We start from the raw sequence: 24,725 nt of genomic DNA on the forward strand, positions 1-24,725 counted from the left end.
AGTGGCACATGTGTCAGTATTTTTTTACAATGCTTTCTTGGGGGGGGGGGGGGGGGGGGGGTCAGTGTGTTTTTTATTATTTTTTTACAATTCGTTTTTGTTTTTTTTTTTAGCCCTGTTGGGGGCTTTGGTGAGATATCAGGGGTCTTAACGAACCTCTGACAACTACCCTTTGAAACAAAGAAAGGGACTAAGGACACAGATTCCCCAGTCCCTTTCTCAGCTGCACTGAAAATGAATGGACAGGAGACAGTGGCTCCTCTCCATTCATAAACTGAAGCATCGTAAACACAAGTTACGATGTTTCAGTTATATGAATGAACAGAGTCAGTGATCACTGACTCTGTTCATACAGAAAAGGTAGGAGCCGGGTTTAGCGGCTCCTACCGCTGCTCTCCATTCTGACAGAGGGGGCAGAGGAGGATATGGAGGGGGGACACGGAGAGCGGAGGGGGAGAGCAGAAGAATGCAGAGGACAGCAGTAGCATGGAGGGGGGACACGGAGCGCGGTGGGGGAGTGCAGAAGAACGGAGGAGGACAGCAGCAGCACAGAGGGGGGACACTGAGCCCAGAGGGGGAGAACAGAATAACGGAGGAGGACAGCAGCAGCACGGAGGGGGGACACTGAGCGCGGAGGAGGAGGACAGCAGCACAGAGGGGGGACACGGAGCAGTGGGGATATCTGAATGATGCCTGCAGCTACATCTTTTAGAGCCGGCAATTCTGTGCACCGTAGAAATGATCATAGCGGCAGTTCTGCCGATTTAATGATCTTACAGGCGACGGGAGGGGACATCCCCCCTCCCGCCATCCTCCGGTGCTTTTCCAGGCTCTCCTGTGCCATCGGGGACCAGGAGAAAGAATTTGCCACCGCCGGATGATGACCATAGAGATTTCCGGTGACCAGATGGTTACCAGTCATCTCTATGACCGTCGAGGCCCGGGTATGACGTTATGACGTCATGTCCGAGCTGCAGTTGTAAACAAAGCCGGGATCTCAGCAGGAAAGCATTGGATTGTTTATTTCATTTTTTGATCTGATGCATTTTGGCCTGGTCCACATCTCTCCATAAATAGGACCTGTCACACACCATTCCTATTACAAGCGATGTTTACATTCCTTGTAATGGGAAAAGAAGTGATCAAATTTTTTTGGGGGAAGACAAAGGCCCAGATTCACAGACAGCGGCGCACATTTAAGCCGCCGTAGCGCATCTCAATGTACGCTACGCCGACGCAGCGCAGAGAGGCAAGCATGGAATTCAGGAAGCCAGTGCTCCCAAAGCTGCGTCGGCGTGGCGTAGATTTCGAAGACGCAGGCCGGCATAGGTGGAAGTGGTCTTGCCCCATGCAAAGCCATGCAAATGAGGCGTGACCCCATGCAAATGATGGTTCGAGAGCCAGACAAGTTTGTTGAATGAACTGCGCATGCGTCGTGTCGTGGATGCATCCCTGTGCGCATGCTCATAACCACGTCGGAACAACTACCTAAGATACGCCGGATCACTGCCTGCGCCATGAATGTAATCTACGCACATCCAGACACACGTCCAACGTAAACTACGTAAAAACCGCCGGCTTCTGTTCCCTGATGCAGACCTTTACATGTCTGCTGCTGAGTTACACCTCCTTTATGGGGCTTAACTTTACGCCGAACGTACAACTTACGCGCACCTCTCGTAGCCTGCGTCGGGCGGGCGCAGGTTCGTGAATCGCCGTATTTTCCTCATTTGCATATTTGAATGGCTAATCAATGGCAGCGCCACCATGCGGCCAGCGTAAATGTGCGCCCACCCTACGCCAGTGTAGGCAAGTTACGTTGGCGGGATTAAGCCTGTTTTTAGGCGTATCTTAGTTTGTGGGTACGGCGCACAGATACGACGGCGCATATTTGCACTTACGCGGCGTATCTGGAGATAAGTCGGTGCAAGTGCTTTGTGAATCCGGGCCAAAGTGTATAAAGAAAAAAATGTAAGTAAAATAAACAAAAGATTTTTTTTTTAAATCGCACATGTCCCCATCACGCACAGAAGAATCTGCATGCGTAAATCCCGCCCACACATGTAAATGCTGTTCAAACAACACACGTGCATTAGAGCAAGAGCAACAATTCTAGCACTAGACCTCCTCTGTAACGCTAAACTGGTAACCTGTAAAAAAAATTAAAGCGTCGCCTATGGAGATTTTAAAGTACCAAAGTTTGGCCCCATCCCACGAGTGTGCGCAATTTTAAAACCTAACATATTGGGTATCTATTTACTTGGTGTAACATCATCTTTCACATTATACAAAAAAATTGGGCTAACTTTACTGTTTTGTTATTTTTTAATTCATGAAAATTGTTGCGCAAATACCGTGCGACATAAAATGTTGCAACGACCGCCATTTTTATTCCCCAGGCTGTCTGCTAAAAAAACATAAAATATTTGGGGGCTCTGAGTGATTTTCTAAAATTATGATTTTTACATGTAGGAGAGGAGTGATAAAATAGGCTCGGTATGGAAGTGGTTAAATATCCAGTAAAAGCAAGAAAACACTCTAATAAAATGTATAAGCTGATTCTCATGTAATTTGTTTAAACATGGAATACATTTTGAATATCTCATGGTTTATCTTGAAATCAAGCTGCTTAATGAGTGAATATTGCACACATATTTACATACCTTTCATGATAACTCTTGTTTTATTTAATTTTTTTTAGCAAGGTGCAAACAAGGCGGAAAAGTTTGATTATGTAAGTTTGTCACATTTTCCATCATGCTCTATAATCAGTGGACTTATATCAGTGTGGTTACGTACATGTCTTCCTGTCACAAATACTCAAAGTGAAGGTAAACAGAACCCATTGGCAGTGTTAAACATTAAACAGCATCTAACGCAAAAGCATCTGTTTTATCCCTCCTGCGAGTTCAGATTAGGTCTGGTGAGAAGGACAAGGTGCAGAATCTTCTCTTTTCCTGGCAGTATTATCCCCCCCCCCCCCCCCGGTTCTGTGTGTTATAGTGAAAATCTTTGGGGGGGAGGTAGAGTTAGGACCTCTGTCTTGGTTTAAATTAGATCTTTGTCTCTGTTGGAGAGACCTTTTACTTATTGTTGTTGAATGGAATCTCTACAACTTTTTTCGGTATAGCAGGTAAAGTTTTGGACCTCTATTGCTTCGTACACACGATTGGTTTTCCCGGCGGGAAAACTGCCATGACAGCTTTGGTCGGGAGAATCTACAGTGTGTATGCTCCACTTCAGTGTTTCCCATAGGAAAACTGCTGAGCAAAAAACGCAGAGAATCGCGGGGGGAAAAAAGTTCTCATTGTTTTGCTTGCAGTTTTCCTGTCAGGAAAACATGGCAGTTTTCGCGACGGAAAAACCGATCGTGTGTAAGAGGCATATGAGTTAGTTATCACTGTCTGGACCTCTGTTGATGAAAATTTCTCTGGCTTCCTTTACATTCTCCAAAAAAATGCCTGAGCAGAATCATTAAATCCAGAATTTTTATTGCAATTTGGTCTGTTTCACACCTCATCTGGACAGCAAGTGATGCAAAGCTCAGACATAGACATCCTAACCCTTCTCCACTATCCAAAATTGATTTAAAAAGAGAGTTCTAATTCGTAGGTGCTTCATGAAATGGAGCTATTCATTATAAATGCATACTGACATTTTTTTTTTTTGCAAATACTTTTTTCTTGTTCAATATTTTTATTTGAATAGAAGAGAAATGGAACAAAGATATATAGTAATTTCATGGCAAAAACACATAGACAGATGCGTTTGTAGGTGGTTTGCTGAAAATACAAAGGGTTTTAGAACATTAGATCCAGATTGTACTAGCCTTATAGAAGCATACAGAAGGAATAGTAAAGCAGGATAACCTTGCTAAGGTATAGCATAATTCAGTAAATTTAAATAGTTAAACCAGACTGGGGCCCCTAAAAATAACAAACATGTTATACTTACCTGCTCTGTTGCAGTGGATTCGCACAGAGCAACCCAGATCCCCCTCCTCTCGGGTTCCTCTTTGGCTCTTCTGGCCCCTTTCTCCTGTCAAGTGCCGTCAAAGCAAGCAGCTTGCTGTGGGGACACCCAAGCCGAGTCACAGCTCCCTGTGTCCATTCAGACACCGAGCCCCAGTTCAGCCCTGCCCCTCTCTCTCCTGATTGGCTAACTGACTTTGACAGCAGCGGGAGCCAATGGCACTGCTGCTGTGTCTCAGCCAATCAGAAGGAGAGTACCGGACAGATGAGTCACACGTGGACACCACTGGATAGAGATGGGGCTCAGGTAAGTGTTAGGGGGTGCTGGGGCAGCTGCTGCACACAGAAGGCTTTTTATCTTAATGCGAAGGGGGAGGCGAGTAGGGGGACAGGGGAGTATGTAGGGGTGGGGCAACCCAAAAATCAGCTGGAGGGAGGAGGCTTTAACTTTGTATGAACTGGAGAATTGGGCTATTAGAGAATTGGACTATTAATCAGGGTAGAAGTAAGGAATCCTCAAAATTACTGGGAAGATAGTGTTTTACCCATGGGTTCCAGAGCACCTCAAACTTAGGGAGGACATTCTTTTTTTTTATTGCTTTTTCAACATTTTACAAGTTACACAAAACAATATCTACAGAAAAATAGACAAAACAATGCTACAGCACCAGAAGCCAGTAAAGCAATGAAAAATATCCATCCAAAAATGCATATAGAGATTTACTACATGCTATAGCAATGGAACAATACTTACGTTTTATAAAACACTGAACAGAATGGTTGATAGGAAAAGGTACTTGTACAAATCCAATGTTGTCAATGCTGTTTGCACTGAACATTTGGAACCGGCACAATTCTGTAGCCTGAGTAATCACAAATAATGGGACATATGGTCAGTAGCTTTTAGTAGCAGGAACAGCTAATGAATAAGTGCAGTTTTAAAACACCGAGGTTAATCAAGTAATAGTAAACAGTATCTAAGATCTCAGGTCTTTTGTCAAGAATTCTCCATCTAATTTATGGAAAGCAAACATTATTTTTGTATTCTTTAACCATATTTGCCCTGTTTTTAAAATTTTCAGATTTTGTTCATTTTGTTTTCAGAAGTGTCTGAATTGGCTACTGTTTGGTTTTGTGCTGTGATTGTATCCTCAGCATGAAGTCATATGTTACTGTAAAAGGACAAGATGGGAGTTTATGTTCATGAGTTTACTAAGAGTGTAAACCTGTCCTTATAACACCCGAGATTTAGGAACATAAACATAAAAAATGACGACAGAAAAAAGACCTAATGGTCCATTGAGCCTGCCCATTTCACCATTACAGACTGTATTAGACGCTGCTGTGAGATTTTAATGCACTCATTTTATCCATACATTGGGCAGACTGGGGCCCTAAATATATTGTGGGAAAAAAGGGGAAAAAAACTGCACTAAAACCCAAATCAAGAAATAAAAGAATTGCAAAAAAGCAGCTGACACTCAAACAAAGTCTAATATGAATGGTGAAAATCTAGTGTAGTGCTATTGTGAATAAATAGTGAATGAACAACAAGTGAATATACACTAATAACTAAAACACAAAATATACATTGAAGTCCAATCAAGCCTGTGAGCTTAGGAATATAATGTAAAAATGGGTCCATATAGCAAAAAATAAGTGAAAGGAAATTCTTCCCATTAAGGTGACTCCAAACAAAAGGATGACGAGTTGCCTGTAGTCACTCTTAAATCTTCAAACATCTTACCTGATGGGATGGACACACATGTTGTACGACAGTGAGTCATGCAAGCTTATGTTCTGGATCAATACTGGATGAATCCTTGTGAGCCTGGATGGTCTGGATTCGTGCTGTAAGAGAAGGCTGGTCTGTTGGATTGAGGGGTAGGGTCTCCACTACTCTATTGATGAACACCGCAGAAGACTCCAAACGGAAATAAAATATAAGAAAGATATACTCCAAATGGTGAAGATCAACCACATAGGTTTATTTAAAAAAAATCATACATGAATGACAGCAGGTAAAAGTGATCACATGTATAAGAACATATAAAAAAGGCAAAGTGGGGTGCAGTAAATGTTTGACTGACACGTTTCGATACTAAGGGTCTTCAACTGGGGCCCTTAGTGTCGAAACGAGTCGGGCAAGCATTTACTGTACCCCACATTGCTTTTTTTATATGTTCTTATACGTGTGATTACTTTTACTTGCTGTCATTCATGAATCCGGTAAGAGTAGCTTGTACACCTATGTTTGAAGATTTAAGAGTGACTACAGGCAACTCATCATCCTTTTGTTTGGAGTCACCTTAATGGGAAGAATTTCCTTTTGCTTAATATTTGCTATATGGACCCATTTTTACATTATATTCCTAAGCTCACAGGCTTGATTGGACTTCATTGTATATGTTGTGTTTTATCTATTAGTGTATATTCACTTGTTGTTCATTCACTATTATTTACTTGAGTGCATTCAAACACTCTCTTATATTGTGTCACAATAGTGCTACACTATATTTTCACCATTCACTCTAAATATATTGTGAACTTTGAGATTCAGTGATCACAGAAGGACATCGGCTCATTCCCACCTTCAATTCACATGGCTTTTTAATCTCAATTGTTTCATCTTTGTCATATATGTTTTGTTATATGGCTGACTATTATACAGCCTAAGGCCCCTTTCACACTGGGGCGGGAGGTGTGCTGGCGGTATAGCGCCGCTATTTTTAGTGGCGCTATACCATCGGAATTGCGACGGTATTTGGCCGAAAAAGGGTTAATACCGCCCGCAATGCGCCTCTGCAGAGGCGCATTGCCGGCGGTATAGCCGCGGTTTCCCATTGATTTCAATGGCAAGGAGCAGTGGAGGAGCGGTAAACACACCGCTTCTCTCACCGCTCCAAAGATGCTGCTAGCAGGACTTTTGGAGCGGTCCTGCTAGCGCATCGCTCCAGTATGAAAGCCCTCTGGCTTTCACATTGGAGACACGGCAGCCGCTGTTTAAGGTCGGTTTGCAGGCGCTATTTTTAGTGTGAAAGGAGTCTTATTCCATGTTTTATAGGGAAACATTCCAAAAATAAACCTTATGACCTGCTGGCCCCTATGAGGTTTATGAAGGATATCTTCAATTTACATGAAACCAAATACCACTTGACCTTTTTTCTGTAATTTTTTACTTCCTTGCCATACACTTTTAGACAGCCTTACATACCGGATGTCTTTATTTTAATATATAACAGTAGAGACAACCACTAGAAAACTTTTTTTTTGTAGGTGCCTGAAGATATATTTGATCTACCCTCCAGGTCTTTACAGTATGTACAGTAGCTACCTAGTTTAGAGTTTCTTGCCTAGAATTCCACTGACCTGTCTCTTCTGCCTACTCAAGGTTATGCAGATTCTGAAAAGGATGTCAGGAAATGAATTCATTGGCTTCAACAATTCAACGTAAGGACGACAGGTGTATCAGTCTGGGTGCCAAGCTCGGGTGTGGAGAGCTCGCATGTCCCACAGTAATTATCCTGTCACACATTATAAACTGCCTGCTTTATATTGTTTTCTATAGATTGGGTTTTTTGTCTTATGTAACTCAAATAGATGTTTTATAATAACCCTGACAACTTTCATTTTGGTTTGTTACTAACGGCACTAGTGTTTAGAGACCAAGAGTTGACTTTCTATCTGCTATATATGAATTACTAAAATTGTTTGCAACCTTCAAAGCTAAGATTAGATATAGACATAAGACATCCTGTAGCTGTTTGGAAACTTATTGTATGAAGATCTTTTCTTCTTTGACCAGACTGTTATGACTAACTACAAATTCGCCATGCGTGCGTTTTGACCTCTGGCGATATGTTTATGATTTTACTAGAACTAGGAAACATTGCAGTATTTTCAGCCTGGCTCGTCTCAGTTTCCTCTAGGGGAAATGAAAACCTTAAATGTTCTATGGCTGTTACAGTCCCTTCAAAAATGTTATTATCTTTGCTACCTTTCATAACTATGTATATTGTACAGTAAGGGCATGATTACCCTTTTAGCGCATTTGCCTAAATAACCCAGACTTTGTTGTTTCTTAAAGCTGGATACACACTATACAATTTTCTGTAGATTTTTTTTTCCTTCAGATTTACTAAAACCATATAATATAAGTTCAAACCTTAAAGCCTCGTACACGCAGTACAATTCTTGACTAACCGAGCGTCTGATTTTTGTCAAAAGAGCGTGTGCCTGGATTTGGTCTTGCATACTAACGGTACACAATTGTCGTGCCACAAACATGAACGTAGTGACATATTACGAGGAATTTCAGCTCTTGAGCGCCACACTTTGGGCCCCTTCTACTAATTTCATGTTTGGTGAGCATTGATTCTGAGCATGTGTGTTTGTACTTTCAACTTTTGTGTGACGGATTTGTGTACTAACCATACGAAAATCAGACGTCAAACTGTTGTCCGCCAAAAATTTACTAGCCTGTCATCCAACATTTTTTTGGCCGAAAGTTGGAAAACAATTGTCAAAAGGAGTGTACGAACTGTAAGATTTTAGGACAACAGTCTGTCAACAACAATCCTCTGCCAACAATCGTATCTTGTGTACGAGTCTTTAGAGTTTCAATTTGTATGCAATCAGGCAGGCCCTTGCACTACATGGTTTTGGTAAATCTAAAGGCAATCGGACAACAAAAGTTGTATAGTGTGTATGGGGTCTTAGCCATCCAAACCAAGCTGTCATACAAATGTATTGGTAAAGCAATATGTAGAGAGTAATCCAGAGCCACCAAGCAGCTATGACTTTTCCCTGACCTGACTGCAGTAAATTGGAAATATTACCAATTGCTGTAGGTAATTTCTCCTAGCAGACTGTATTTTGCTAAATAAGTCTTCTGGTGGTATTCAGTGCTAAAACTTCAGTCCACCCCAAAACAGATGTTCAGTTTTTGTCAGGTGATGTAGAATGAAGCCACCTGAAAGTTTGCTAAAAACTGCTTGGGACTTTTGTTGTGAGGTCTGTCCAATAAAAGTGATCCTGTGCTTTGCCTATTACATCCTCCCCAGCTGCACATACCCTTACTTTACTCCCTCACCACTCTATTTGGCCACTGGGAAGGAAGAGAAACAAGAGTTTTTGCTGTTACAGCCACCTAGAAAGCCACCTAAAAATTGCAGGAACATTTGGGTGACTGCTCACCAGACAGTTATGTAACTATTGCAGGTATAGGATATGCAGATGATACCAAGCCCTTAGGGCTGGTTGTCCCCTCCAAAGTAGGGAATTTGGAAGAAGCTTCCACATGCATAGACGAATACAGGGAGGGCATTTGAATCCTTATGCCGCGTACACACCATCACTTTATGTGATGAAAAAAAACGACGTTTTTAAAAACGTCACTTTAAATGACCGTGTGTGGGGGAAAACCTCGTTTTATGTCTTGTGAAAAACAAAAAAAAAATTGAAGCATGCTTCAATTTTATGTGTCGTTTTTCAAAACGTCGTTTTTTACTTCACAGAAATTGAGCGTGTGTAGCAAAAAAGACGTTTAAAACTATGTTTTTACACCCGCGCATGCCCAGAAGCTAGTTATGAAGCGAGCTTCAATGAAAAAACGTGGTGAACGTAACCTCGCTTTGCTAGAGCATTGTGAAAAAAACGATGGTGTGTAGGCAACTTCGTCTTTGAAAATTGAAGTTTCAAAAACGTCATTTTTTACTTCACAGAAAATGACATTTTTTTCCATCACATAAAGTGATGGTGTGTATGCGGCATTAGACTTCAAAATGGACATAGTCGGAAGTTTCCAAGAAGCAAATCTCAAGATAATGTAGCAGGTGCTATTGATATCATTGAGGGTTACTTATGAAAGGGAAAACCACTTTGCACTACAAGTGCAAACTGAAAGTGCAGTTGCTGTAAATCTGAGGGGTGGATCTGAAATGAGGGGAAGCTCTGCTGATTTTATCATCCATTCATGTGCAAGCTAAAATGCTGTTTTTTACTTTCCTTGCATGTCACCCTTGGATCTACAGCGACTGCATTTCCAAATGCACTTTCAGTGCAATTTCAAGTGCACTTTGCACTCTTTCTGAGGCTCTAATTGGCTTCAGAAAAGGGTGGGCTAGTCCACCCAGTTGTGTGACAATAGCGAATTAATATATGCTATTGTCTTCCTGATTCTCCTCCCAGTCTTAGGACTCCCATCCAATCGGGTCTCATGATCTAAGTACGCACTTCCTGTCTGGCTGGGAGGCAGCAGCCCTACCCCGGATCCTTGTCATCTGCCTCCTAAGGTAAGGCGACCTCTGATCGCATCCCTACCGTCCATCTCCCACGGGGGGGATCACTGCCTTCCCATCCGTCTCCCACGGGGGGAGGAGTGGCATTGGTTTGCTGCCCCTCAGATATTAAACACCAGCCGCCACTGCTGTGTACCCCTAAACAGAAAGGTAACCTGGAAATAACTGATTTACATTTGTTTAACCATGCCTATATCCAGTGGCGGAACTACCGCCATAGCGACCCACGCGGGCGCTATGGGGCCCGCAGCCGAGTGGGGCCCGGTGAGGATGAAGAGCCCCGCCATGTCGTTCCGCCCGCTCCACTCCCCCTGCATTTATGTGTGACATAAAAAATTGTTTGTGATCCTTGCCGCCGCGCAGTCCTGTGGAGGAAGAGGAGGCGGCGCTGGGAGGTTGTCACAACCTCGATCATCCAATTGTTTGGTCAGTAGGTGGTGTGCTCCTCCCCTGGCTCCTCCCCTTCTCCCGCGCTCTGCGAATCTCCTAACAGCTGTACCATGTGCAGAGCGCGAGTAATGCGGAGGAGCTCATTGACCTCACCCAGGATGGACGTTGCCCATAGTGAAGAAGACAGACCTGCCACTGTGATGCTGTGATGCCACCTGCCAGAGCAGCGCGATCATCGGCGAGGTACTGTGCATGATGGTCCGCTGCCTGACACTGCTTGTGATGACCTTACACACAGCCCTAATGCCTAATGCCACCTACTGTCTCCTGTCATCATCATCATGCTTCCTGTCATCCCCCTGTTCCTGGCATCCCAGTGGGATGCCAGGACAAGGGGGATGACGAGGAGCACGATGATCCTACTTCTGAGGCCTGTCATACATATTATCACCCCCTGTCATCTCCATCCTCCCCGTCACCTCCCTACCGCCCACCCCTGTCATCTCCATCCTCCCCGTCACCTCCCTACCGCCCACCCCTGTCATCTCCATCCTCCCCGTCACCTCCCTACCGCCCACCCCTGTCATCTCCATCCTCCCCGTCACCTCCCTACCGCCCACTCCTGTCATCTCCATCCTCCCCGTCACCTCCCTACCGCCCACCCCTGTCATCTCCATCCTCCCCGTCACCTCCCTACCGCCCACCCCTGTCATCTCCATCCTCCCCGTCACCTCCCTACCGCCCACCCCTGTCATCTCCATCCTCCCCGTCACCTCCCTACCGCCCACCCCTGTCCTCTCCATCCTCCCCGTCACCTCCCTACCGCCCACCCCTGTCATCTCCATCCTCCCCGTCACCTCCCTACCACCCACCCCTGTTATCTCCATCCTCCCCACCCCTGTCATCTCCATCCTCCCTGTCACCTCCCTACCACCCACCCCTGTCATCTCCATCCTCCCCGTCACCTCCCTACCGCCCACCCCTGTCATCTCCATCCTCCCCGTCACCTCCCTACCGCCCACCCCTGTCATCTCCATCCTCCCCGTCACCTCCCTACCGCCCACCCCTGTCATCTCCATCCTCCCCGTCACCTCCCTACCGCCCACCCCTGTCATCTCCATCCTCCCCGTCACCTCCCTACCGCCCACTCCTGTCATCTCCATCCTCCCCGTCACCTCCCTACCGCCCACCCCTGTCATCTCCATCCTCCCCGTCACCTCCCTACCGCCCACCCCTGTCATCTCCATCCTCCCCGTCACCTCCCTACCGCCCACCCCTGTCATCTCCATCCTCCCCGTCACCTCCCTACCACCCACCCCTGTTATCTCCATCCTCCCCACCCCTGTCATCTCCATCCTCCCTGTCACCTCCCTACCGCCCACCCCTGTCATCTCCATCCTCCCCGTCACCTCCCTACCACCCACCCCTGTTATCTCCATCCTCCCCACCCCTGTCATCTCCATCCTCCCTGTCACCTCCCTACCACCCACCCCTGTCATCTCCATCCTCCCCGTCACCTCCCTACCGCCCACCCCTGTCATCTCCATCCTCCCCGTCACCTCCCTACCGCCCACCCCTGTCATCTCCATCCTCCCCGTCACCTCCCTACCGCCCACCCCTGTCATCTCCATCCTCCCCGTCACCTCCCTACCGCCCACCCCTGTCATCTCCATCCTCCCCGTCACCTCCCTACCGCCCACCCCTGTCATCTCCATCCTCCCCGTCACCTCCCTACTGCCCACCCCTGTCATCTCCATCCTCCCCGTCCGCAATGTGTGGCAGGTGATGTGGCAAGTGACAATCTGCTACGTGTGGCAGGTGACGTTGTGGCAAGTGACAATGTGTGACAGGTGGCGTTGTGGCAAGTGACAATCCTCAATGTCTGACATTGTGGCAAGTAACAATCTGCAATGTGTGGCAGGTGACAACCCGCATCTGGTGACGCGGCAAGTGACAATCCGCATCTGAAGGCAGGTGACATTGGCAAGTGACACGCTCGGGGCTCCTACTGATTCTGCAATATGGTGAGTTGAACTATTTTATATAACAATGTAATAATAGAAATTATGCACTTCAAGCATTTTTATTATTATTATTTTTTTTTTACTAGTAATGGCAGTGATCTGTTTTTTTTTTTGTTTTTTTTTTGTGAGACTGCGACATTGCGGTGGACAGGTCAGAAACTTTTGACACATTTTTGGGACCATTCACATTTATACAGTGATCTGTGCTATTAAAATGCACTGATTAATGTGTAAATATCACTGTCAGGGAAGGGATTACATGTGTTCCCTGGGAGGTGTTTCTAACTGGGGGGGGGGTGGGACTGACTGGAGGAGGAGAGAGATCTCTGTTCCTAATCACTAGGATAGAGCCATGACAGGTCCTCTTTATACTCCTACATACATGTATAGAGCCATGATAGGTCCTCTTTATACTCCTTTATACATGTATAGAGCCATGACAGGTCCTCTTTAGTTATAATGATATCAAATAAAATCAAATAAAGGATGTGGGGCCTTTTGGTGGGCGTGATTTTTTTTTCTGGGGGGGGGGGGGGGCCCCATACAACATTTTGCTATGGGGCCCTGTGATTTCTAGTTACGCCCCTGCCTATATCCAACCAGAATCATCAGCTAGCAGTGGCTATCTATTGAAAAAAAAAAAATTTAACCTTGCTAATCATTACTACTTTATTGTGGAGGGAAAATCCCAAATTTTATTGTACTATTTCTAATAAGAGTGAATGTGAGCTTTTGCACACGCATACAAGTTTTTGTACAAATCCTTGAGAAACAGTCTTCTCCAAACTGCAAAGAATAATACATTTATTATCATCATGACATTTTTGTACTAATTTCCCATATTGTCATAGTCAAATGGTTAATTTCCACAAATGATAATGGTGATAAGCGAAAAGCTGTGAGACTATGTTTACTTGGGCCCAAATTATATTTAGTGTCATAGCTATGTATATTTCAGTGGAAATTGGAGCTTCAACAACCTAATATTCAAAATATATGAGATGGGAACGTCCAGCAGAAAATTATGCATTTTAACAGGATGACAATAAGCAACAGATACAAAAGCAAAAGATACAAGAAACAGGATATAAATAATCAGTATCCGTATTTTTTCAGTTATGTGCTGGTACTGCAAGCGACACACAGGCGCTTGTTACATGTTTTCTGGTCGAGTCCTATAAAGTTATACATTGGGGTTGATTTACTAAAACGGGAGAGTGCAAAATCTGGTGCAGCTGTGTGTGGTAGCCAACCAGCTTCTAACTTCAACTTGTTCAATTAAGTTTTGACCAAAAAAATGGAAGCAACACTATTATTTCATCAGGAAAATTACAGGTGTCACCCCCCCTTTCCATTTTCTAGTTTTCTTTTTCACAGATAAACAATACAACAAACTTTCATAAATCATTTATTAAATTCTTCTATTACTTTACAAGATTGGAAAGTGTGGTTCACATAAACAACTAATGAAACAGACCCTAGTAGTCAATCGCATTACTAAAATGGAACAAATGTTTTTATCTACTCAAGACAGACTCCAGTGCTGCATTGCATTAAGACGTGGCTGTCCTGGATAAAGTTCAAAAGGACCTGACAACTACTAACAGTTGTCATCACAAACACTCAAATTCCTTTCCAAAGCTTGAAATGTATTATTGGCACTACCTATCCAACGGATTAACCATTCTACACCTCTTTTTTTCCTTCTCTGTCACTCTGCCTCTTCCCTCTCCTACTCTTGTTTTAGACCATGGCACTTTATACACTCTATAGACAAGTATATGGACACCCCTTTAAATTAGTATACCTTGCAATTTAAGCAAGGTTCACTGATTTAGAGAGGGCCCCTTCGGAAAGTGCTGCACCTATGCAAAGAAGGAATATCCTGGACTGCCGCACTCTGTTGAAGCAAATGTTATTTGAAAATTCCAAAGGATAAAGTACAAAAATACAAAAATATCATCCAAAAACAGTCAATAGCAAATAGTGGACATACAGGGACAAAATGTCTGACGCGTTTCACATCATAGTTTGATGCTTACTCATAGCTGACCTAACCGGATAAAAAGAAAACCTGCAGGAGAAAAAAAGTTAATTAATATACTCCCCTGGCTTCCTGTAATTAGGGGATGACGGATGACAATATTCTGGTGAATGCTGTATGAATGAATGAGTGAATTTAGGTGAATGCTGAAAGATGGTGGTGTAACCCTTGCCTAGGCCCTGTGTTCAACAGCTGGGGAAAAAGTTAAATCATTAATTAAACTTTTTTTCCATACAAATATTTTTCATTTTGGACAATGTTTTATTAAGTGGAAAGAGACCCTCACTAAATAAATGGACCTTACTGGGTTTTTTTTCCCCACAAAATAATTTTATTAGGAGAAATTCCACCATGCATATACACACAAACAAATATGTATATTTAGCATAACATATCATCCGCTAATGCAATCATAACATATAAACTTACATAGGTAACGTGCATTGTTCATACATTAGTAAACATGGATATTAGAACAGCGCGATGCTGTACACATTACCAGATAAAATTCAATAAGCCTAAAGACACCCTATTGATAACCGACACTCAAGTATCTTAAGAACAGTGCCTATATAGAAGGACCTTACTGTTTTATCGCTGATGCACTTCTCTAAGTTCAGGTGTTTTCCATAAGGGTTTCATTATTGCTACAGGATACTGCACAAAGATATTTTCAATAATTTTGTACTTGCAACGGTTTGAGGAAGGCATTTTTCTGTTCCAGAATGACTGTGCCCCTTTGCACAAGACCAGGTCTATAAAGTCATGGTTTAATGAGTTTGATAGGAGCTTGAGTTGCTGCATAGTACCCTGTCTAGACCTGTTGAACATCTTTGGGATGAATTGAACATCTAATGCAAGCCACGGCTTCTTTTCTGACATCAGTACCTGATTTCACATCCTGTAGGCTTTTGTAGCTTAATAGGCTCAAATTCCCACACACACACTCCAAAATGTTGTAGAAACCTTCCAGAAGTGTGGAGACTGGTATAGCTGCAAGGAAAGTGGAGGGGGCGAAGAAGGGCAAGCTTATCTGCCCATGGTTTTGGTATAGAAAAGCCTACCAGCTGCCAATTTTTCAAACTAAAGTTCCACTTTAAAATCTTCTTTTCTTCCTAATGTTTGAAAACATGGATGATATGTTTTTCAGCAAACCCTGCTACTCCACTTATAGTTACATAGTTTCATAGTAGGTAAGATTGAATAAAGACAATAGTCTATCCAGTTCAACCTGTGTAGGTGTACGTGTGTGTCGATAATCCTTACCCATATCCCTGTATGTTGTGTTCTTTAAGATGCACGTCAATCATTAACCATTTGCCGACCGCCTACCGCAGATATACTGCAGCAGGTCGACTCTATTGCGGGAAACGACATACCTGTACGTTATTTTGTGCAATAGACACTGGGGCTGATTGGACAGAAGGCAGATCGCCGTTCTGACAGGGAAGAAGATAGAGATCTTGTGTTCCTTCTAAGCAGGAACACAGATCTCTGTTTTCATACATCCAGTTAGACCATCCGCGACACAGTTAGCAAGCACCAACTAGGGACACATTTTAACCCTTTGATTGCCCCTGATGTTAACCCCTTGTTGCTTTTGACGCAGGGCTTGACAAAAAGTGCCAACCAGGAGCTCAATTAATCCACCCACCCAAACAAAGCCTTCCCATTGCTAGGCTAATCTACCAACAAGGGCTTACTAATATCGGGAAGGAACTCAATCCCCAAGCACGGGACTTCACACACCGGCTGAGGAGTGCACTGCACAGAAACGCTGTGTGTCTTTAGCTCAGTTTCAGGGCTGAATTCAGGCAAAGATTCATCTCTGATTCATCCCTGAACCGTAGAATGGGGACGCACATCGTTCCTGTGCGATCTGAAGCCGGTTCCAGTGTGAACCAAGGCTTACTGTTTTACAGGGGTTTGGTCAGCACTTCACTAACATTTTAAGCGATTTATATTCAACTCCTGAAGCCCGGGTGCGACTTCAAGGTTACTACTCGGAACCTTTTTATGATATCCAAAGGCACAAGACAGGGGTGCCCTCTATCCCCCTGATTTTCACAAAAGCGATCAAAACTCTAGCAATAGCTATCAGGAATCACCCAGATATCCATGGAGTATGTTGTGGCCCTCACATGCACAAATGTGCACTTTTTGCAGATGATCTGCTCCTTTTTATTACATCGCCACTTATTTCCCTACCAAATGTCTGTGGAGGTGGGACTTTTGTCTCCAGTACTATGGCAAAGGAAAAAAATGTCATGGATCATGCCCCAGGAGAAGATGGTCAGTATCCTCCAAGATACAGTTCAGAAACTTGAGGCCACCTGGGAACCATGGCCTGATTACATGCACATCTCCCTGAACACCTTGTAGCATTCAGCTAATTCTTGTTACCTAACACGTTCCGGTAGGACATCAACTTCTCTTCTACTTTTTCTTTCAACCTGCTCCACTCCTTCCCTTTTCATCCTCAAATACTTTTTTCTATTTTTCCATCTCCTCTCCTAGTTCCCTTCACTCACAGAGGGTTCCCAGTTGAAGATTTGGACGATCCCACTAGCATAGGTGGGAAATACTTGACAGAGCACTACTTGGTTGGAAACAAAGCAGTTTCCCTAAACACACTGGGGGGAGACTTCAACCAGATGAGACTTGCAATCGATGTAGAGTCTAGATTAAATCCCCCTGATGGAGGGATTTAATCTACCAGGAACTAATATGACCAGCTGATCATCATTTGTAGTTACTATGTTTTAATGGTCGGGTACAAACGGGTTTAGACAGCTCATAGACCGGTCCATCTATCATACTGCAAAGCAGCCATTTTCAGACTGGAAATTATCACTATACCTTTAAGATTTAGGGTCGACAGAGCTTCACCCTACTTCACTGCTCCATACCAGCCTGGGCACATGTCGAACAATCTATAAGGTATCACAATCCCACTGCTTTCCAATATTAAATAATTGAAATGGACATACTGTCTCATGACCATATACTCTCAATGCTTTACTCCGATTGTGTAACTCTTCCTATACATATTGTTACGCTTTGTATCCCTATACTGGAAACCCAATGTATTGTATTCATTGAATACTCTTTTTTGAATCCACAATAAAAATTGATTGAAAGAAAAAAACACTGACAAGTAGAATTGGTATGATCGAGGAGAGCCTATTGGTCTCTCTCTTCTGTCATAACTGCTTCTCCCTGCCTGTTTATGTTTGTGTACACTGAGTTGTACATGCACAGCTCAGCATACATTTACAACAGGGCTCTGTGCCCTGATGATGTGACTTCTGTGTGCATGCATGGGAGTGACATCATTGCGAACCAGGCAATCTAGTGGCCCAACCATTGGAACACGGAAGAAAGACTGGGAGTAGAAGCACCTGGACCAACAGGAATACTGACTCCACAGTGCTGGATGGGCTCACTTGACTAGTAAATCTGTGCTTACTAGAAGCTCCTGGGGGCCCGTTTGTTATTTATTTTCAATTTTTTTGGAGGAAGGTTTATTTCTGCTGTATGTTAAGTGCACATTTCCATTTCAAATGGATTTTTCACTTAGAAACATGCTTTAAACGTGCTACTCCTTTAGTAAATCTATCTCTCTGTGTTTAGTTTGCCTGGATACAATGACACCATCTCTCCTTTCCCATTTGGTTGACATTAGTATTGATATTTTAATACAAAAAAGTAAAACACCAGCTTTGCAAAATGTGTCCTTTACAATAAGAGTCATATATTGGGTTCCACAGGGAGCATGTGGAGTTGTCATCAATCCAGTTGTTATATATTAGAAACAGAACTAAATGTCCCATCATCTTTAAGTGATGTATTGGGTTCTAAGACCTGCCTGGTTCAGCCTGTAAAATAATTCTACATAATAGTAACCTTATTATTTATTAGTATATGTTTTAATTGTATTCAGAATACGGTACTACATGGTAAATGAGAAAGCTTTAGTAAAATCCACTCTTGGTCTCAGCTGACTCTAGTGTTACATTTAGTAGTGCAGAGCATGTCAATAAAAGTGATAAATCACCAATGCTTTTTGCTATTTTACGATTCAGCTGTCTACAGATAAAAGAACCACTGCTTGCAAGACTCAAATTTAGACTGCTGACTGTTTTGTAACCATGCTTACACTCACTGTGAAATATAAATCATGTGCACACTGGCTGTCGTCAGTCAGTCCTGCTGTACTTCCTAACTGTATGATATACTAAATCTTCTGCAGGTTTCAGTCCGAAAAGGAGACAGGAGATCGAAATTATGCTATTGGATATTATCTCAAAGAAAAAAAGGTAGACATTTTTAGTCTGGTGCTTCATGCCTTGTCATTATAGAATTAGACAAGTGGTATACATGAAGATTACAGGGAGTTGCCTTCCTTAGTTTTGTCCCTATTTGGGACATTTGTTAAATATTCACAATGCACTAAAGGACACTAACATTCTGTGAATACAGATTATATGTTGTGGGATGGGTTTTGCATTGTTTGCACCTAATTTGATTATCTTAATTTTGGTATGTATTAAGCCTAGTACGCACGGGCTGAATGTCCGGAATCATTTGCCGGTTAAAAAAAAAAACGCCCCGTGTGTATGTCTGTCTCTCCCACAGAAGCCGGCTTTTATCGGACGAGCATCCTGGGTAACCAGCAGCCCACGACTCCCGATCAGCTCTTTCAACCAATGGCGGAAATCGCTGATCAGAGTGTTCTGGCGGGGAGGGGGGCGACCCCCCCCCCCCTGTCAGTTCACAACAGCTCTGTGGGGTAGGTAGCTGTAATTACTTTGCATAGTTAGTACAGTGGCTCCGATCTATAGTGTGAAACCTTTATTGTGTACTGGGCTTTAGCCACATTTATAAAGGTTTTCCTCCCGAATAGGTCCACCTGATGGAACCATCCATAGCTCCCAATGGTGCAGCAGACGTTAGGGGACATGTGTCCACTCACACCCCACAGCATCCAATCTGATTTTGCTCGCCAAAAACAGTGGATCAGATAACAGTTGGATGGAAACAAACAGGCGGTCTGTTTCCATCTGACAGCCCCACAGAGAACAGCGGGGCTGTGTCCATTCTTCATAATGGAGTGGACACAGACCTATCATTCGCCTGCTCAGCAAGAAGATCCCCTGCTGAGCAGACGGATGAGGACTACAGACAATGTCCGTGTGAAACCAGCCTAATAAAAACATCTTTGCCATTCTGAAGCTTCCCTCCAACCACTTTGCATATTATTTTATATATTCTTTGATTCTGTACTTGCCAAATATCCTGCAGAAATCTCCCTCCACGGAGTCTGGCTGCATCCATTTTAACCACTTCAGCCCCAGACCATTTGGCTGGCCTAAGACCAGAGCACTTTTTGCAATTTGGCACTGTGTCGCTTTAACAGACAATTGCACGGTCGTGCGACGTGGCTCCCAAACAAAATTATGTCCTTTTTTTCCCACAAATAGAGCTTTCTTTTGGTGGCATTTGATCGCCTCTGCGGTTTTTATTTTTTGCGCTATAAATAAAAATAGAGCGACAATTTTGAAAAAAATTCTATATTTTTTACTTTTTGCTATAATAAATATCCCCAAAAAATATATTAAAAATGTGTTTACTCCGTTTAGGCCGATACGTATTCTTCTACCTATTTTTAGTAAAAAAAAATGCGATTGGATTGGATTAAATACTTATAGAGCGCCGAATGCGAGTTGTGAAACTCGCATCTAAGCGCTTACCAACAAGCTGGGGGTATCCAGTTCCCAAGAGCAAAAAGAAGAAACTAGGACATCTAAGTAAAAGAGGGGAACAGACTAGAAATAAACAGAAATATAAAAAGAAGGGGGGGGTGTCAGGGCACAAAAAGCCTATACCTACTCCCTGACCATGGACCGCAGCCTGAGATTAAGGCAGCGTCCTGCTAAGGGCTTGGAAGGCCAAGTCTCTATCTGTAGGCTTGTGAATAAGCCTTTATTGATTGGTTTGCGTAAAAGTTATAGCGTCTACAAAATAGAGGATAGTTTAATGGCATTTTTATTATTTATTTTTTTTTACTAGTAATAGCGCCGATCATCGTTTTTTTTTTTTTTTTTTTTTATCGTGACTGCGACATTATGACAAACACATAGGACACTTTTGATGCTTTTTGGGACCATTCATATTTACAGTGCTATAAAAAGGCATTGAGTACTGTGTAAATGTGACTGGCAGTGAAGGGATTAACCAGGAGGGGACGCTGAAGGGGTTAAGTGTGTCCTAGGTATGTGTTCTAACTGTAGGGAGGATGGGTTACGTGTGTCACGACACTGATCACCCCTCACGATTACAGGAAGCTGTGATTAGTGTCCTGTCACTAGGAAGAATGGGGAAATGCTTGTTTACATTAGCATTTCCTTGTTTTTCCTCTCCGTGAGATGATTGCGGACATCGAGTCTGCGAGACCTGCAGTTGGACTCACGGAGCTTGCGGCGTCCGCGCATCCATAATGTCGCTTCTTAAAGGTGACGTGTATATATACGTTTATCTGCCCACAGGAGCCATTCTGCCAACGTATATATACGTGAGCCGGTCCTTAAAGCGGGGGTTCACCCGTACATAACACTTTTTTCCCTTAGCTTCATGCTCATTTTGTCTAGGGGAATCGGTTAGTTGTTTTAAAATATGATCCGTACTTACCGTTTACGAGATGCATCTTCTCCGCCGCTTCCGGGTATGGGCTGCGGGACTGGGCGTTCCTATTTTGATTGACAGTCTTCCGAGAGGCTTCCGACGGTCGCATCCATCACGTCACGATTTTCCGAAAGAAGCCGAACGTCGGTGCGCAGGCGCAGTATAAAGCCGCACCGACGTTCGGCTTCTTTCGGCTACTAGTGATGCGATGGATGCGACCGTCGGAAGCCTCTCGGAAGACTGTCAATCAAGAAGGAACGCCCGCTCCCGAAGACCTATACCCGGAAGCGGCGGAGAAGATGCATCTCGTAAACGGTAAGTACAGGTCATATTTTAAAACAACTAGCCGATTCCCCTAGACAAAACGAGCATCCATCTAAGGAGATTCTTTGAAAAAATTGTTTTATGGGTCAACTCCCGCTTTAAGTGGTTAACTGTGGGCAGCTGAAGCTGCTGCCTGTTTACTTCCTGGATTTACACAGACACACAGAGGCACACCTCCAGCTCTGCAGCTCTCATTGGCCCTCCTATGACTCACCTCCTCCCTTCAGGGAGTGGGTACCTAGTTTTGACAGGCACCTGCTCCCACTTAGACCCCCTTCCCTTGCCTGCAACCTCCTTGGACATGTCACATGTCTCAAGAGGCTGCGGGACCATTCAGAAAGTGCAGGGCATCTCGCATGTGTGCAGTGGGGAGCCGGCTGTGAGCCGGCAAGAAGTCACAGCAAGTTTCCCACAATCAACATTGGGACCTGAAGACCATCAAAGAACTGGCCCGGGGAAAGACAGTGCCGGATTCCAAGGCTGGTGACTGTCCTTTTTATTAAAAGACAGCAGCTACAGTAATTGTAGCTTGACTTTTATTTCTATTTTTTAACAAGACTGAAGATCCTCAGTTTACATTTGGAGTATTCACTGGGATTTGAGAAATGTAAACTTAAAGGGGTTGTAAAGGTTCATTTTTTTTATTTTCTAAATGGGTTCCTTTAAGTTAGTGCATTGTTGGTTCACTTACCTTTTTCTTCAATTTCCCTTCTAAATATTTTTCTTTGTTTTCTTTGTCTGAATTTCTCACTTCCTGTTCCTCCTCAGTAAGGTGTTTAGTAAGCTGTTCTAAATGACTTTCCACCGCTCGGATGATGGTGGAAAGCTTACTGAGGAGTAACAGGAAGTGAGAAATTCAAACAAAGAAAAAAAAAAAAGGTAAGTGAACTAACAATGCACGAGCTTAAAGGAACCAATTTAGAAAATAAAAGACGAACCTTTACAACTTCTTAAACTTTAGTTAAAATATTTGTTAAAATACCTTTTGCCTTCTTTGTTGCATTCACTCCATCAATGGCTGCATTTCTCTAGACTGGTTTCCTGAAGGTGACAGTTCAGTAGACCATGCCTGTGTAATGTCTGTAGAAACATGAAATTGTAGCCCCCATTAGAAGAGTAAATTAGGAAGTAGAAATGGCGCTACCTTAATAAAATCATAATAGGTGAGAAAAATGTATTAGTGATATGAATAACTTATCCAATGCGTGCTATAAAATAATAATATTAATAAAAACGATGATTAATAATGACTTAAATCCAATTGTGCACAAGTGAATACTATATATAAAAGTCCATATGTGGCTGTAATCTCTGTATCAAAGTGCTGAGTTTCAAAAAGTGCCTCGTGCCAACTGCAGCTCTGTTAGCGTATTCCACACAGTGACCCCTCCAGCTGTTCTCTTATGTGGCCCGCACTCACCAGATCCTCCACCCCCTCTTGGGGTGAAAAGCTTTCACCGTGTATGCCCTTATGCCCATATGACACTATAACAATGCAGGAGCACAGTTCTGAAAGTAGGGACGACTATCAGTGGCGGCCCGTCCATAGGGGGCGCCTGGGCGCCGCCCCCCCCCCACCCCAAAGCCATTAACAAAAGAAAATTAAAAAAAAAAAATGAAAAAAAAAATTTTTTTTTTTTGGCCCTTTAAGAAAAAAAAGGTCCTTTAAAGTGTTCGGGGCGGGCTCTGGGCGCCGGGAACAGTGGGATATTAAGGCATAGGCATCATTGAAACGTCCTGCCAATGCTGCAGCAGGACGTTTCATTTGCAAGTTTTTTTTTTAAGCTCTGTGGCTATGTGCAGGACGCCACTCCAGCCAATCACATCGGTCCTGTGTCTCTCCAGCCCCTCACATTGGTTCCTTCTGCACTGCTAGGAAATGAGCAGTGCTTTTCCCGGGCGGGCGGCTGTGTCACTTTCAGTTCTCTGGCTCCAGGACATGGAGGTAAGTAAAATATTCTTATTAAAACCCTTTATTTATTCTTTTAACCCAGTGTCTGTCCAGTGTCCACTCCTTCCACACTTCCTTGCTGGATGTATTGTCAGCTTGTGATGAAGAGTGGGGGGGGGGGGGGGGGGCCATGCTTCACCCGATCTGTGCTGGAGCCTTCATTACACACATCTCCTGTGTGTGAGGGAGGGAGGGAGCTCTGCGACCTACAGCCATGCTTTACAAGTCTCTTATATCTGTCTCTTATATCTGTCTCTCTCTGTCCCTCTGTCTCTCTCTCTCTCTCTATCTATCTATCTATCTACCTATCTATCTATCTATCTATCTATCTATCTATCTAATTATCTATCTATCTATCTATCTATCTATCTATCTAATTATCTATCTATCTGTCTAATTATCTATCTATCGAATTATCTGTCTAATTATCTATCTATCTATTTATCTGCCTGATTATCTATCTATCTCTATCTAATTATCTGCCTGATTATCTATCTATCTCTGTCCCTCTGTCTCTCTCTCTCTCTCTCTCTCTCTCTCTCTCTCTCTCTCTCTCTATCTATCTATCTATCTATCTATCTATATATATCTATCTATCTATCTGATTATCTATCTGTCTGATTATCTATCTATCTATCTATCTATCTATCTATCTATCTATCTATCTATCTATCTATCTATCTAATTATCTATCTATCTAATTATCTGTCTGACTATCTATCTATCTATCTATCTATCTATCTATCTATCTATCTATCTATCTATCTATCTATCTAATTATCTGTCTGATTATCTATCTATCTATCTAATTATCTGTCTGATTATCTATCTATCTGTCTAATTATCTGTCTGATTATCTATCTATCTATCTATCTGATTATCTATCTATCTATCTATCTATCTATCTATCTATCTATCTATCTATCTATCTATCTATCTAATTATCTGTCTGATTATCTATCTATCTAATTATCTGTCTTATCTATCTATCTATCTATCTATCTATCTATCTATCTAATTATCTGTCTGATTATCTAT

At 43.1% G+C, this 24,725-nt stretch overlaps 1 protein-coding gene across 1 annotated transcript in view; it reads left to right on the forward strand.

Moving 5' to 3' along the window:
• GLS2 (glutaminase 2) overlaps nucleotides 1-24,725 on the forward strand; it is a 129,198-nt gene that overhangs the window by 74,957 nt on the left and 29,516 nt on the right. Inside the window, exons 8-10 of the mRNA XM_040339347.1 lie at nucleotides 2,702-2,734; nucleotides 7,363-7,421; nucleotides 18,981-19,047. Of these exons, the coding sequence (XP_040195281.1) occupies nucleotides 2,702-2,734; nucleotides 7,363-7,421; nucleotides 18,981-19,047 (159 nt within the window). The remainder of the gene's footprint in view (nucleotides 1-2,701; nucleotides 2,735-7,362; nucleotides 7,422-18,980; nucleotides 19,048-24,725) is intronic.

Source organism: Rana temporaria, chromosome 2, assembly GCF_905171775.1.
Source record: "Rana temporaria chromosome 2, aRanTem1.1, whole genome shotgun sequence".
Classification (NCBI taxonomy): Eukaryota; Metazoa; Chordata; class Amphibia; order Anura; family Ranidae; genus Rana; species Rana temporaria.